The sequence below is a fragment of the Nestor notabilis genome, unplaced genomic scaffold (genome assembly GCF_000696875.1).
Source record: "Nestor notabilis isolate BGI_N333 unplaced genomic scaffold, ASM69687v1 scaffold8922, whole genome shotgun sequence".
Lineage (NCBI taxonomy): Eukaryota > Metazoa > Chordata > Aves > Psittaciformes > Psittacidae > Nestor > Nestor notabilis.
The window spans coordinates 37,740-54,226 of record NW_009917939.1 but is presented as its reverse complement, the minus strand read 5'-3'; the positions used below and the strand labels follow the sequence as shown (position 1 = coordinate 54,226).

At 42.0% G+C, this 16,487-nt stretch overlaps 1 protein-coding gene across 1 annotated transcript in view; it reads left to right on the top strand.

The window, feature by feature from the left end:
• PPP2R5A (protein phosphatase 2, regulatory subunit B', alpha) overlaps window positions 1–16,487 on the top strand; it is a 42,719-nt gene that overhangs the window by 10,143 nt on the left and 16,089 nt on the right. The window contains exons 2-3 of the mRNA XM_010009477.1: window positions 8,426–8,622; window positions 12,873–12,974. Coding sequence (XP_010007779.1) covers window positions 8,426–8,622; window positions 12,873–12,974 — 299 coding nt within the window. The remainder of the gene's footprint in view (window positions 1–8,425; window positions 8,623–12,872; window positions 12,975–16,487) is intronic.

The window sequence follows — 16,487 nt, the reverse complement described above, 5'->3', positions numbered from 1 at the left end:
TTCCCTGTTTAATGACCTGGCTGTGCATGTTAATTCTGTGATAGGATTTATCACTGTTTCCTTAAAGAGGCAGGGTTCCTATTTCTAAGATCACTGTTACACCTCTGTCAAGCCAGTGTAACCACTGTTTGGGCTAATGTCTTGCATGCAGGAGAGAATCATAGAATGGTTTAGGTTGGAAAGGACTGTAAGATCACCCAGTTCCAACTCCCCTGCTGTCAGCAGGGACTCCTCACACTAGCCCATGTCACGCAAGGCTCTGTCCAACCTGGCCTTGAACACTGCCAGGGATGGGGGAGCCACAGCTTCTTTGGGCACCCTGTGCCAGCACCTCAGCACCCTCCCAGGGAAGAGCTTCTGCCTTAGATCTAACCTGAACTTCCCCTGGTTCAGTTTGAACCCATCACCCCTTGTCCTGTCACTCCAGTCCCTGATGCAGAGTCCCTCTGCAGCATCCTTGTAGCCCCCTTCACGCACTGGGAGCTGCTCTGAGGTCTCCACGCAGCTTCTCTTCTCCAGGCTGAACAGCCCCAGTGTTCTCAGCCTGTCTCCATACGGGAGGTGCTGCAGCCCCTGCTCATCCTCGTGGCCTCCTCTGGCCTTGCTCCAACAGCTCCATGTCCTTCTTATGCTGAGGACACCAGCCCTGCACACAGTGCTGCAAGGTGGGTCTCAACAGAGCAGAGGGGCAGGATCACTAAGCTCTCAGAGTCTCTGGTTATATTCAAGATAGGCCCATCCTGGCATTAAAACTATTTGATGGTTTTGAAATTAAGACAGCAAATAGAGTAGCACTGTTTGCCAAAACAAGGAATGAATGCACTGGGGAACATAACAGTTGCCTTACTGTGGAAGAAAGCTGCTTTCAAATACAAGAGGAGTAGCATAATGGGTTTTGAAAACACACACTTTGGCTGTGTAAGAAGTGAAATTTCTTTGCCTTTTGTGATAAATATAGTATCACTGTGAACAACACAAATTGCTCAACTCCTTAGTGCTTTCACAGGCAGCACTGATTCAGCTGTGTCAGGTCATTGAACAATATTCCTACTTTCTACTGTTCTTGTTCTTGCATGCAGCTGAATTTCAGTTAGATTCTGAACTGGTGGTTGCTCTTGAGGAAAACTTTGTGCTGTTGGACTTCCATACTTTGTTAAGGATGACTTTGGGCTATTTTGCGTTCTGGTTCCAGTCATTGGTATGCTTGAGCTTTTTGGTTGTTTAAGGAATCAGTGGTGCTTTAATTCTCCTTTTTGAGAAAGCATGGTAGAAATGAGGTTAATTGTGGCAGACCTGGTTACTAGAGGCTTACTATCTTTTTGAGGACCAAGAGAATAATTTCTGTTACTTCTTGCATCTGACTGCATGTTGTTTTCTGTAATTGGAGAGTAAGAAATAAGGTATTGATACGAAAGCACTTCAGCAGGGTACTTTCTTACTGTATAAAGTGTCTTAGTTGACTCAAATCTTCACTAAAATCAGGGATTTAATGTGGTGGTAGCTGGAAATTCTTAAAGCTATGAGATTATCAGAAAGCTTGGAAGGTGGTAGAAACAATCCAGATAAGACACTTGCAGTTTCTCATGACTGCAAGGAGTCATGGCCCAGCATTTGTGACAGATGTTGTTAGATCAGCATAGGCTTTTCAAATTCAGGACTGATTTGTTAAGGTCAACTGCTGGCCACGTGGAGTGGCAGATGTGAGAGTGTCCGAACAAACAGTTTCTGTTACTGGATGGAAGAGAGCTTTCCAGGAGTGTTTTTGATAAATAACTTCAAATTATCTATAGACTCTTCTTTGTAACTTCATAAACATTCTTTTTCTTTTCTTCATTCCCCCCCCCCTTCTTCTTTTTTTTTCCCTTTTTCTTCTTTTTCCCCCTTTTCCCTTGGCATGTATCACAGAATTAATCTTAAATCCAGAATATTCTAATGAAAAGATGTTCTGATTTCTTGCCAATTTCAAAAGAAAAATGGAGATTTACTTGGATGATTTTTACCAGGTTGGTTGGTTTGGGCAGTTTTAATTCGACTTTTTACAGCTGGTTGGAGAAAGGTGTATATTAACTTGGATAAACCATGTGTTACAGGGGCAGTTGAGCAAGTAGGATGTCACTGTGTATGTTTAAAGCACTGTTCATGTGGATCTCTTAGTGCAAGCCCTGCCTTACCACCATCTGCAGAATAGTTTGTCTGTAAGTGGAATCATAGAATAGTTTGGGTTGGAAAGGACTTTAAGGTCATCTAGTGCCATGGGCAGGGATGCCTCACATGAGACCATGTGGCCCAAGGCTCTGTCCAACCTGGCCTTGAACACTGACAGGGATGGAGCATTTACCACTTCTTTGGGCAACCTGTTCCTTATATATAACCTGAACTTCCCCTGCTTCAGTTGTTTGAACCCATTACCTCTTGTCCTGTCACTACAATTCCTGATGAAGCAGCTCAGCTCTGCTCCTTGTCTTGGATTGTTCCTTTGCAGTCCTTTAGATTTCTGAAATGAAGAGGTGGTTAGTATGAGCACACAAGTCCTGGAGAGGATTGACCAACATGCCTTCTGAACCTTTAATTCTGTGCCAAGTTTTGGTTTGGTTATCTCCTATATGTAGTATGAATTTCCTTGTAGCCTAGTGTTTGAGATTACTATTCTACTTTGTTGTCTACCAAACTCCTCTCGTGAACAAACATACTACTGTGTACAGAGTTGGATAACTTTTAAGGTGCATAATGTTGTTCTAACTGACCTGGAATATCAGAGCCCTCTTGACTGAAAACACACAGAGGAACTTACTCAGCCCTTTGCAGAGTTCAGCTGTAGACTTTGGGGTAACAGGTAATGTGAAAATACATGCTGTTAAACTCTGAGGGGAGAGGAGAAAACCTACAAGCCATGTCTATTAAGAAATGGTACTTATTCCTTAGGGTGCCCAAGTTTTTCTGCGTGGAAGACCTGAAAATACTGGTGACAAGAGTCCTTGGATACCTAAGGTGCTGCACGAGTACTCATCTGAGTAGCCCCACCAGTTTCAGTTGGGCTGCTGAGCTACCAAAAGCTTCTGTTATGGGTGCCTGGTTTTACTGGGTAATGTTATAGACTGCCAGTATAGCCAAGTATATTGTGAGATCTTTATACAGGGGCTACATTTTCCTTTAAAAAGCAACTTAAAATCAAAGCAAATAATTTAAAAAACCCCATATAACCCAAAATTTGTTATTCAGAAAAGTGGCTGACTTAATGTGTGGGTAGGATTTTTCAGTTCTCATACCTCTAGAGGTGGCTGATATGGTTACAGAGGACACAGTGAACTAAGGAACAGCTCACTGCAGCTGAAAGGAGTTTTTGCTCCCATCACTAATCTTGTGGCAGGGCACATCAGGCCCCTCCAGAAGCCATTTAACCTCACTGATACAGCCATGTTATTGAGTTAAAGCAGCTCACAGAGGAGCCTGACAAGTTCCAGAGCCACTGTTGAGGGATGGATGTGACTCGGAGCAGAGGAGGGACAGAGAGGAATGAATGGCGAAGGGGTAGCGGAGAGAAACTTCTTTCCTTTTCATTGTCAGCCAACTATTCTGCTGCCTGTCAAGCTGTAGATGTAGACTTCTGAGAACTTGGGAACACACTCTTGTCTGTCCCCTGTTGTAACATCAGTTGTAGCACCAGTTGCATCGAAACTCCATTTCTTAATGGTTTACCATGCCTATAACGTAACCACTGATGCCCAGATGCTGTGAGAGTTCACAACAATAATACACACAAGAACTTCCCAGGACAAAAATAAATCTTAAATTTAGGTTAAACAGGACTCCCTACACTTGATTTGTGTAGGCTGGGGCAGAGTTTACCAGACTAACCCCTTCCAGACTAATGGTATCTCTGGAAAGAGCAGGTTGTACAAGTGCTGATAATCCAGTGACATGAGGAAATAAATAAAACAAGCAAACAAACCCAAACACTTGATGTCTCATAGTAATGTTCTGTCTCCATGTCAGTGTTATGCTTTCCTTCTGCTCTAGCACGTCCCTCCACTGTTGAGTACAGCTGCATATGGTACAGTAAATGGAACCAGACAGCAAAGACTAAATGTTGAACTTTACATTGTGGAATATGTAACATAACTGTGGTGTGACCCTTGTCACGTATCAGACCTTGACTGTGTTTCAGTTTGTCAGGGAATTATGTAGAAGTGTAGGATTGCCATCTCTCCTTACCCAGGTTACTGTAAGGAGAGATGCAGTACTTCATTCCATGAGAGCACTGTCCTCTAAGTGTTGGCAAGGGCTGTGTGTGAACTGCTTTAAGAGAAAACATTCATGGTGGTTTCTGTGGCTTCTGCATCTTCCTGCGGCAGCTTTTTCAGGGAAAAGTAGAAACACTGAATTAGAGATATAAAAAAAAAAAAATACTGGGAACTTCTTGCAAATGTTTGAGAGGGTTTATTTTCCGTTGGCAGGGAAGTATGGTATTTGGACTTCCAATTTGTGTAGCTGAGAGAGGGGATTTTTGTGGATTCAGCATCTGGCTCCTGCTGCTGAAGCCAGGATTACAGTAGGTTCTCTGGCTTTGTACAGAAGAGCTTGGGAAAACAATTCTGTTGAGAAAGGAGAAGAATCTGTCTTTTCCTTCCAGGAGAAGGGCCTGTAAACATTAGAGATAAATATAGTGGGAAAGACGTCATTGTAGTCCCCTGGCCGGTGATATGGTGGTGTTTGTCTCTCCAGTTACATGCTAGGGAGGTAGCTCTGTGATTGTGAACTCTGTTCCAATCTGTGTTTTGTTTGGGCCCTCCCTGAAAGAAATTCATCTTTTAACTCAACATCGGATGCTTAGACTTGGATTGATGACCTTAGAAATCTGAAAGCATTCAATTTACAGACAAATCTGTGCAATCAGACAGTTCTAATGTTTCGTAACCTCTGCTCAGGAGGAACTTTGAGTCAACTCGTTTGTCACTTTTTATCCTTTGATATTGTGGCTATTGTCAGGTTTTTGTAAATAGTAGAAACAGTCTGTTGAGAATTCCAGTATTATGAAGGACAATGATGAGATGAACTGTTTTCTGTTTTCATCTGTGTTTTCATCTGTGACAAACTTTTTACCATCTCTGGTGGAAATGCCCAGAGGCAATGAACATCCTTAGAAAGAGGCATGGTTAAAGTGGGTCATAATTTACAGCAACTCCTTTGGTGTCAGATGGAAATCGATGTCTTTAGGATTTCCTACCACATGATTAAGAATCAGCTTTCTCTGCCTGCCTAAAAATCTCATCATTGCCTTCCCAAGGGCTTCAGATCAACTGACAACCAACTTCTCAAGGAATGGAACAGTGGATTTAAAGAATCTCCTAAATCACACTTCTGTTGAGCAGCATCTAGAAAACAAAGTTGAGGCAATTGCATTTCTATCACCTGCATCACATGGAATGTGGACTATTTTTTGGGTTGTGCTTTAGCATATGATGCTCTTCTAGATATGCTAAAATGCTTTTGTTCCTTTTTTTTTCTGCTTCAGGCTTCCTTATGGGTTTGTTTATTTTCCCCTTTCCTCCTTTTGAGCCTAGATGATCCTCTGTGGTCCTTTGGATATTTAGGGTATTTGAAGAGAAGCAGTTATCTTGAAGTTCAGATGTATGGTGTAAGTCTTGATAGGTATAAAATTGAAACTGGTTTTAAAGTCATGCCACAGGTTGTTAAACTACTAAAGCTAAAAGCTCTGGTGTGATGCAGCTATGGTGCCACAGCTCATTTTATTCATAGAACTGGGATAAACCATTGCTATATGATTTTACCATGGTGTAGGCTTGTGTAGCTTCTGTTGGGCTGGGATGGTGAGATGGTTAAATACAAGGCTGTAAAAGTTCAGAGCACTATCCAAGAAACAAATTCTCCCAAATCACTTGGTAGTCCCCATGGTATCTCTGATAACATTCCTGGGACAAATGTGTGATGTGTCAAGCAGGGATCAAGCACATGAAGATGGGTAGTGCTGGTACAACAGAGCTGGCTTTCTTATTACCCGATTTATTACCATGGGTGTGCATAGTTTTCATCTTTATGATCCCCCTTGTAAGTACGGCAAATGGATGTATGTGTAGAAGAAGATTTGCTTTGGTTTTGCTTTAGATAAGAGTAACAAAGCAGATTAATGGGCACTTTTTCATTTGAGAAAACATGTCCTGTTGAGATAGATCAGATTGCTAATGAAATGGACTGGAGATGCATGGCAGGAGAGATAGGATCTGTTACTCCTATCTGACTGAAAGGGGCTAATGCAGGGGTTTCTTTGATATTCTGGGGAAGGGAATAAGTGATTAGATTATTTTGTCTGAATTCCTGTTACTTGCTTTTAACCCTAGATCTTTAGTCTGGTTTAACCCCTGCTAGAAGCACTCGGGTGCTGTCTGCTGGGAAACTGATTAATGACACTTCATCTTATTGAACACCAGCTAAATACACCCAGCTCACTGCTGGGTTTTTGCACCTTGGAGTAGAGTTAAGTTTTTGTAGGGAAGAAAAAGAAGAGTAGGTTTGATTTCTGTTTGAGCCTGGCTGTCACTGGAGCTAGTGTCAAAGATAGCTGTCCTCCCTGCGTCGCTTCCTTAAATCAGGCATTTTGGATTTGATCCTCGGCATGTTACTGTTTCTGCTTTGTTGCTGTGATACAATACTTACTGGTGCCATCCGCTGTAGAGTATTAGAAGATCTGAGCTGACATGTTGTGTAACTTACAACTGTTTTCACAGCTGATGTTCGTGATTTTGCACCTTTGTTGTTCTCTAAGTAAGCAGCTTGCAAGATACTTATTCAAAAGAGAAATGGTGAAATGGCAGAATTAACTATTCCAAAATAGGAATTGTTCTTTGCAAGGGAATAGCAATTAGTAGCTTTTTCCCAAAAGCTCACTGAATTTGTTCTGCTCAGTTCATAGGATCATAGAAAGGGAACACAATACAGTATTGTGGTGTTTGAACTCAGGGCAGAGTGAGCAGTTGGGATTACAGCAGAGGGGTTTCAGTCCATTTTAGCAATTACTTTTTGCTTATGGAAACAAAAAGTCTTTCAGATAATGACAGAATATTAAAACCACCGTTGACTGTTGTTGTTCCAGCTGCTAAATGGAAGGTGTTTTGGTAAGAGACTTGAGGAACTGGCATTATCAGAGTGAGTTATTAAATTTAAAACTTAAACTGAAGTTGCTTTAATAAGAATAATCCTAAAACAATCAGGAGAAGCATGAGGTCTTTTTGTGGTTTGTTTAAATTTTGAAGTGAGACTTCAGATGTTTGCACAGTCAGTGTTACAAGGCAGTTGCCTTTTTCTTGTCTTGATAATTTCCTTAGGATGACCAGCAGTGCTAATATAAGTATGACAGTGAATGCATGAAGCTAAGGGATTAGTTGTCTGGTGGTAGATGGGTCTTGAAAACGCTTCAGAGGGAGAACATTCCTTTCTTGCAGATGAAATTGGAAATAATCTTTCACCAGAACAAGTGGAATCCCAACTGACTGATAAATGAGTTGATGTGATGTTGCTGGAGTGGCGTAGAACCCCAGCAATTAAAAACAAGAACAAAAGAGGCATTAAACCAAACCAGCTTCTCCATTAAAACCGTGGCTGCTTTTGTTGTGATCGTGCAACTTTTGAACAGTTACAATATTTGAAGTGTACTGCACTTAATCCATCTTTTTCAGAGCTAATGTGAAATACTAATGGAGGAATTTTGCATATCAGCTTAGAGAGAAACTGCACTCTCAAATGAAAATGCCAAGTCATGGCCAAACACGTTGTCTTAATAGGCCAAAAAAGCTGGAAAGCCTGATGTGACTTAAGATTGTAATAAATTAGTTAGACCAAAGCATGGAAATTCAGGGTTAATCCATTTGAATTATTGGAGTTGATTCTTAAGGGAAACATTTATCACATGATGTCTAAAGTATGTGAAGTATTTTGTATTGGGGTAAAAAGACAAGGTTCCTTTAAAGCAGCTTTTGCAGTTTTTAAGCCAGGTTACATAATAAAGGATTAGGGAACAGAATGAGCCAAATCGGATGAATGGGAGGTTAGAATTATGCACTGCTGCTGTATATGACTTCTGATGAGAGTGACTTGGTACTTATTCATGTCTATATTTCAAAGAAAGTTAATTCAGGAGCTCATTTTCCATAAATACATTTATTGCCATATGTTTATTCATTATTTCTTGCATGAAACACAGGTTGAGAATAGTGAGTCATTCTCTAATATACTTAAACAGATATTTTCAGTTTTGACAATATTGTTTATTCATTTGCTGTGTATATAGAACATACTATTCCCCATAGTGAAAAACCAGTGGCTATGCAGATGTTAGCCAACAAAATAGATTTAGCAAATCAGAGTTTGTTTCTCTGGGCTTAATTGTTGGTTTTTGGTTTTTCTTTTATAGATGCCACCTTCAATGAACAGCAAGATCTTTTTTGTCAGAAGTTGCAACAGTGTTGTGTCCTCTTTGACTTCATGGACTCTGTTTCAGACCTGAAAAGCAAAGAAATAAAGAGAGCAACACTGAATGAACTGGTTGAATATGTTTCAACGAATCGTGGAGTGATTGTTGAATCAGCTTATGCTGACATAGTGAAAATGGTATGTAGAATGCTCATTATATTTTCAATGTTAGTAAGATATCTTAATCAGTTTATGACTCTGCTGGCATGTAACTCAGGCTTGCTGTTGGTTATTCTGCTTATGCAATATAGTATAATTCATGAATGATAACTTGGTCTACAAGATTGCTTAGAAAGGCTTGTAAAAACAACTTGAGTTTTAATTAGCCGAAATTAAATTGAATTAGCTGAGTTTTAATATTAGCTGAAATGTGATGCATGCAGGTTAATGAAAATGAAAGAGTAGGTATATTGCAGATGCTTGCAGTCTGGGTGAGCTTTGAAGTTGTTCTCATTCAGAAAAAGGCAGTATTTCCGTGCTGCCTGTCTGTTTAAGAACGGCAGTGGAGTGAAGGCTAAAGTTTTCTAGTGAAGATTCTTGTGGGTACTAGTGTCTGTAGGGAAGCAGCTCTACTTTGTAAATACTTTCTGTGCCTGGCTGTTACTGTTTTGGCCTTGGAGAGCTGTGCTAGAGTAGTCTAAGTGGTTCACTTGTGTTGTAAACCATGGGATGATTTATCCCATGCAGTTTCTACCAATGACTTGTTGAATAAGCAACAAAATATTTGTGGTTGCTATCTGCTGACTTTCCCAGGTGTGTTACGTTCACTTTCATGTGCTACTTAAGTGATGTTTCAGCTGTGCCTATACTCCATGTACAGGGAGCTCAGCTGAAGGACGTTTGATCATCATCTGGAGTACTTGAAAACTCTCTCTTCTAGAAATGTTCAGTGTAGAAAGAATGTTGTTTAGTGCCTGTGCATTCAGGCTCATGGTTCTCCAAACTTCAGTTAAGTTTACAGATATGCAACACTGACTTCAAAAGTAGCTGTCAGGAACGTAAGCAGACCAGCTCAAACATATGGCTTATGTCTTTTGTGGTTTTCTATACAGTGCAAGCTGGTTTTTCCCTTAAGGGTTTTCACTGGGTTTTGTTTGGTGGCTTTTGGTTTTGTTTTTTTGCTGTGAGCAGCTGATAGCAGATCTTCAACAGAAATAAGCGTAAAAATGTGCCATTGTACTGAAGGGCTGGAATTATTGAAACCCTGTTAATCATTTTGGCTGTTTCACCAGATGCTTGGTAAGTTTTACAAAAGATCTAGGGCGCCGGGGGGGGAGGGGGTTGTATAGTTTTGCTTTTTTAAAGGACCTCTGTTTCTGTCCTCAATGTGTTTTACACAAGAAAATCAAGGACAGAAGGACAGAGCACATCCACCTCTTCTCTGGCTTTATATTGCTGCTGGTGGCAGCAAGCCTGAACCCTTGCAGTATTTTCTTACTCTGTGTGCCCTCTATAGCCTTTTCTTAGAAGAAAGAGTATACTAACTAGCTTATCATACTTGTTGAAGGGAGGTTTTCTTTTACACTGGAGTTGTTTTCTTTTCTTGGAGATAAGGGGATGTTGAGCTGTTCTTTTGAGGTTATTGTTGTTGTGCAAATGATTGGGCTCTCTGGATGCTTGTTTTTCCTTCCATAACAAATTTCCACCTCCTTTTGTCCCCAGAAATGACCGAAAATGAAGAAGGCCTTAAATGCTCAGGGAGAGCTTTTTCAGAGCTTGAGACAAAAGATCCCTCCAAGCCTGAATAGTATTTCTAGTCTCCCAGGCAACTGGCAGCAGCAAAGGTCTTTGCTGTGAATCAGGCCCAAGTACCAGCTTCCAGAAGGAGCTCTGGATGAGACTCTCTGTCCAAACAACACGTGTGTCAGGCTTGAGGCCTTTCTTTTTTAAATCTCAGTGAAGTTTTACTACAGATATTTTTTTTAATTTTTTTTAATTATCTGATTTATATTTTTAATTATGTAAATTTTTGACAGTGTTACTATAGTAAAAGAAAAAGATTTGAGGTTCTTTGCAGAGCCTGAAGGATAGTGGATTTTGGGGTAAAAAAGTAGAAATCAGCCATAATGAAACCCAGCTGTTATCTGACTGGTAGTAAAGGATGTACAGACTCCAGAAATTCAATGAGAGTGTCCTAGCAGCTTGCACGAGCTGGGAATTCAGCATTTCATCAGTTATCCCTATCTGCACACTCAGAAGCTGGAATTGAATCTGCTGTCTCTCCAAAAGCTTAGCTCCTTGGGAAGTGCACAGGTAATCATAAAATCATAGAACAGTTTGGGCTGGAAGGGACCTTAACGCTCATCCAGCTCCAACCCCTGCCACAGGCAGGGACACCTCCCACTAGAGCAGGTTGCTCCAAGCCCCTGTGTCCAACCTGGCCTTGAACACTGCCAGGGATGGGGCAGCCACAGCTTCTCTGGGCACCCTGTGCCAGCGCCTCAGCACCCTCCCAGGGAAGAGCTTCTGCCTTAGCTCTAACCTGAACTTCCCCTGGTTCAGTTTGAACCCATCACCCCTTGTCCTGTCGCTCCAGTCCCTGATGAAGAGTCCCTCTGCAGCATCCTTGTAACCCAAGCCTTTTAACCCAAACCACTTTTTGGATCAATACTATTAGGAAGACATTAGAAAAAAGCAAAGAAGACAGGAAGCAAAAGTATTCAAAACCTAATGAAGCAAATGAACTGTGGTTTTAGGGAGACAGGCTAGTATGTAAGAATTGTATCCAGTTTATTCTAAGTTTCTTAGTTCTCAGGAGGCTGATAATACTAGTAGAAGCACTGAATACTCTGAAAATCATAGCACTAGTTTTCTAAAGATCTGGCCAAGAGGTTTGCTCTCTGTTTCCACTGCAGAAGTATCTTCAGTAGGTAGTACCTTCAGTTTAGCCTTGGGAGGTTCTGTGCTAAAGGGCTGACTGAGTCATTTCAGCAAGATGCATCTAGATATAAAAAGATGCATTTTCAAGAGATGTTACCAGAAGACGTGTAAGCAGAGGTGGGGAAACCTGTGTAAGGGGCTGTCCTGCATGTTGCATGTTTTTGTTGAAAAGTCAGTTTATGCAATAGCTTTGTATCTTGTTTAATGAGGCAAGTGATTCTTCAGAGCTGACCCAGCTGGGTGACTTCAGGATCTTTTCAAGTCCTTCTGCAAAATCCTTCAGACACCTTGGAGACTCCCTGGGAGCTGTGCAGCAGCATTTGCTGCAAACCAACATTTTCGATGGTCTTCAGTAGGCTCGGGTGGTTAGCAGCTATTTGAAACAGATTTGGTCAAAAAGAATAAGGGGTTTGAAAGATGACTGGAAAAGTTGGGCTATACATGTTCCTGAAAGACCAGTAGAAAATGCAGAAACAAAACGAACTTTCTGTTCTCTGCTGTTCATGTTAAAGAGGCTTAAAATCCAGTATGTTACAGCTGGCAGAAGAGAAGCCATTTCTTTTTCTTTTGGCATCTGAAAGATTGGTCTTCTCTCCAGACTAATGTATACTTCAAAAATCCCTGAAGAAACTTTTTTAAACTTGCCCTTTTGAATTGCATTTGACAATTTGTACTTACTGTTTTTCTTAGGTTTTTTCCCAAAGTTACTGTATGTTAAGTCATTTACAATTGTTAATATGGTTCTGAGTGCCCAAAACTGTGAAACATCTTGAAGTTATGAAAGGTGAAAAATTGTAACAGTACTTCAGTTCTTACTTTAAAGTGAGAAATAGCTTGAAATTAAGTGAAGAACTCTAAAATGAGAGATGTTTTGGGGGTTGTCTGCCTTAGATGTGGAGAGCCCATGAACAGTGGCTAGTCATGCTGTATTTGTTGTCTTAGATAGAATCATGGAATAGTTTGGGTTGGAAGGGACCTTAAGATCATCCACTTCCAGCACCCTGCCATGGGCAGGGACGACTTCCATTAGAGCAGGTTGCTCTAAGCCCCTGTGTCCAACCTGGCCTTGAACACTGCCAGGGATGGGGCAGCCACAGCTTCTCTGGGCACCCTGTGCCAGCGCCAATAAAACCAGCTCTTGGTGACACAGAGTTGACAATTGCTCTTTGTAAGGGGAAACTACAACTTTCTTTTAACTTTCTTGGTTTCAGAGAAAAGTCTTAAACATGATCATGTCCAGCTCCAAACTTGTAACCCAGTTGAAAGACAAATGTTACTTTCTTATTATTTTCATTGGCCTGTTTCAGACTTTTGGCTGTTTGGATTTAGCAGGTTTGAGGGGAGGGGGGAAAGGAGATTTAAAAAAAAAGACATTAAAATATTGATCTATTATATTGGGGTTTTTAAATATGGTTTTGTTTCATGTAGTGTGAGGACAACGGCAGTACCTTGGTGAGTGTGACCTGTGGAAGCACAGAGTGATACAATTAAATTCTCTTCTCTTGCAGATTAGTTCTAATATTTTCAGAACACTTCCACCTAGTGATAATCCAGATTTTGATCCAGAAGAAGACGAACCAACTCTTGAAGCCTCATGGCCCCACATACAGGTATGTCATCCCTTTATAGAATTGTGGAATCATGGGATGGTTGGGGTTGGAAAGGACCTTAAGAACATCCAGTTCCAACCCCCTGCCATGGGCAGGGACACCTCACACTAGAGCAGGTTGCTCCAAGCCCCTGTGTCCAACCTGGCCTTGAACACTGCCAGGGATGGGGCAGCCACAGCTTCTCTGGGCACCCTGTGCCAGTGTCCTCCAACACCCTCCCAGGGAAGAGCTTCTGCCTTAGCTCTAGCCTGAACTTCCCCTGGTTCAGTTTGAACCCATCACCCCTTGTCCTGTCGCTCCAGTCCCTGATGAAGAGTCCCTCTGCAGCATCCTTGTAGCCCCGTTGTAGTCTCTAGTGATAGTTGTTAGGATTTTAAGTTTGCAAACATCAACATGTAGGAGAAGGGAGAAGCTGACTATCCAGAAGTGGCCATTGCAGCCTGATTCCTGAAATGCCTGAGGTGAAGTTTCATGGATTTCCCAAGGATTTCCAAAGTTATTTGACACCTTTTACCAGCTGTACCTGTTCTAGGAGCAGTGGTCCTGATTATCAGGAAGCCTGACAATTCTGTACGCATCAGAACTGCACAAATACTCCTGCAGTGCACAAAACTTCCTTGTGCTACAGCTCAGAAACGGGGTTTTTGAGCACTCTGTTTCTTTTCCTGAGAGCTCTTTAAGACCAATAGCAACAGTCATGATTCTGGAGTCGCATGTGTTTCTCTGAAGCATCCAGAAGGTTACTAGTGCATATTCTGCCTGTACTAGAAATCAGATGTGACAGTTTAAGTTGTCATCAGGTATGGAGGATCTTGGGTTAATATTGACTTGTTCTGTTTTATAGATGACATGTACCTTGGATTTGACTGTAGTTGATAACCTAAACTTAATCTTGGACGGCTTGTACCAAGAAGTTACAGCATTATGCTTTAACTTAGTTCTTCTGCTTGATATTTATTGCAGTCCCTATATCTATTTATGGAAAGAAGCCACAATTGTCCTTCCCTCCCCCTGTCCTGTTGGGAAAACAAACCATACCAGTTTAGTCATCAGTTGTAAAAGGTTCTCTGTCCCATGACAGTTCTACTGGCTCCTTCTGTGTATCCTTTCAGGTTTGAATACATTTCCTCAAGCATGTGTAGGACTGGACATCTCTATCTGTACTGTCAGTATCTTCCTGGAATATCCCAGGATTTAATCTGTCATTTCCATGTCTTCATCGAGTAGATGGATCTTAATCATCCTTTCTCAGCTTGAAGGCTGCCTAAGCAGAGCTTTTTCTTCAGTCTCTAACTGTGACGTTGCAATGCTTGAGTTTCATGCTGTATTTCTTACTCCAGGCCCTCAGTGTCAGCTTGTTCTTTCTTACTGATAAGCTGACATGCTTCTTTCTTTTCTTTCTCTTTTCTTTTTCCCTGGTAATAGCTTCCAATGTTGTGTCATTGTCTAAGCAGTTTACACACATGACTAGTTATTGTGGTGGTCACTGACAGAAGGATTTAATTATAAGAATTTATTACAGAAATACTGATTGAAATTTGATGCCAAAATTAATCCCTATGAAGCTGTGCTAAAATCCTCCCTCCAGCTGTATGTTTCCTATTTCAATACAAACCACTAATGAATTTATGCTGTTTCTAGCTTGAAAAAGATCAGTAGAATTGTAACATGGTTTGGGTGGAAGGGACCTTCAAAGCTCCTCTAGTTCAACCCCCCTGCAAGGAGCAGGGACATCTTCAACTAGATCTGGCTTCCCCGAGCCCTGTCCAACCTGAACTTGAATGTTACCAAGGATGTGGCATCTGTACCAGGGACGTGGCACCTTTTTGGGCAACCTGTTCCAGTGTTCCACTGCTTCCATTGTAAAAAAAATTCTTCCTTGTATCTAGCCTGAATCTCCCCTCTTTTAATTTAACCCCATCAACCCTTATCCTGTCACAGCAGGCCCAGCTAAAAAGTTTGTTCCCATCTTTCTTTCAAGTCCCCTTTAGGCACCGGAGCTGCTCTAAGGTGTCCCCTTGAGGAGCCTTCTCTTCTCCAGCTGCCCCAGCCCAGCTCTCTCAGCCTGGCTCCAGAGCAGAGCTGCTCCAGCCCTCGCAGAAGCTCCGGGGCCTCCTCTGGCCTCGCTCCAGCAGCTCCATGTCCCTCTTGTGCTGTTCCCCAAAGCTGGATCAGGGCTGCAGGGGGGTCTCCCCAGAGCACAGCAGAGGGGCAGGATCCCCTCCCTGAGCTGCTGCTCACACTCTGGGGGTGCACTCAGCACATTGGGGGTTCTGGGCTCAAGCGCACACTGAAGCCGGGTCATGTCCAGGTTTTCATCCACCAGTACCCCCAATTCTTTCTCCTCAGGGCTGTTGTCACTCCTGCCCACAGCCCATATTGATACCAGGGGTTGCCCTGACCCAGGTGCAGGACCTTGCACTTGCCCTTGTTGAGCCTCATGAGGTTCACATGTGCCCACCTCTCAAGTCCAGGTCCCTCTGGATCCCATCCCTTCCCTTGGGTGCATCAATTGCACCTCTCAGCTCGGTGTCACCTGCAAACTTGCTGAGGGTGCACTTGATCCTGCTGTCTGTGTCATTGATGAAGACATGAAACAGCCATGGTTTATCTCTTTCTAAGTCAGAGCCTGGAGTATGGGAATACTTAGAATTACGTTACTGGATTGTCTGTTACCAAGCTTTTAAAAGTTCTGTTCTATGTTGTCTCTTGTGCAGCTACAGGGTCAGAGCCTGGAGTATGGGAATACTTAGAATTATGTTACTGGATTGTCTGTTACCAAGCTTTTAGAAGTTCTGTTCTATGTTGTCTCTTGTGCAACAGCCTTAATTTGTCTTCTTATGCACAAGAAGACAAATTAAGGCTGTTGAGGGAAGCTTGGGGTTTAGTACAGTATTCTTACATGAAATCTGTATACATTTAAACTGCTGATATGGAAAGCTCTGGTTACAGTCTGTCAGAGGGAGGAAGGGAAAGGGAAATGCAGGTCTATCTGTGTTTCTGAGCTTCTGCTTTGCAGGTAGAGCAATACCCTCCTTGAGGCTAGGTGTCATCTCAGATGTTCTAGATAAAAAGTACCTGTTGTCAAGCACTTTTCTCAGGTGAACTTCATAATCCTGAATTACTCAGGTGTTGGCTCTCAGTTTAGTAAGTACTCGGGGTGATAATAGTTCAGATACCTGCCTGTGAGTATGACCACGGCTCTGTGTGGCTTTTACTGAGAAGTCCAGTCAGTGACGTCTTTATGTATCTAACTTGTATTTTAGTATCATTATTAACCAGTTTAACATGGAGTTAAGAAATAGGTGTTGACAATATAAACAGCCCTGAATGTGTCTAAACATACAACATGTTTCCTCTCAATTCTGTCTTGGTTAAGAGGTGCCTTATGTGTATTTCACACATCTGCCATTGTAGTACTGTTGTACGCTGTAGTCCAAGACACAGAATACTGTATTGCGGTATTTTGTGTCTTGGACTTCTGATGAACCCCAAAATATGGGACTTGTGCTC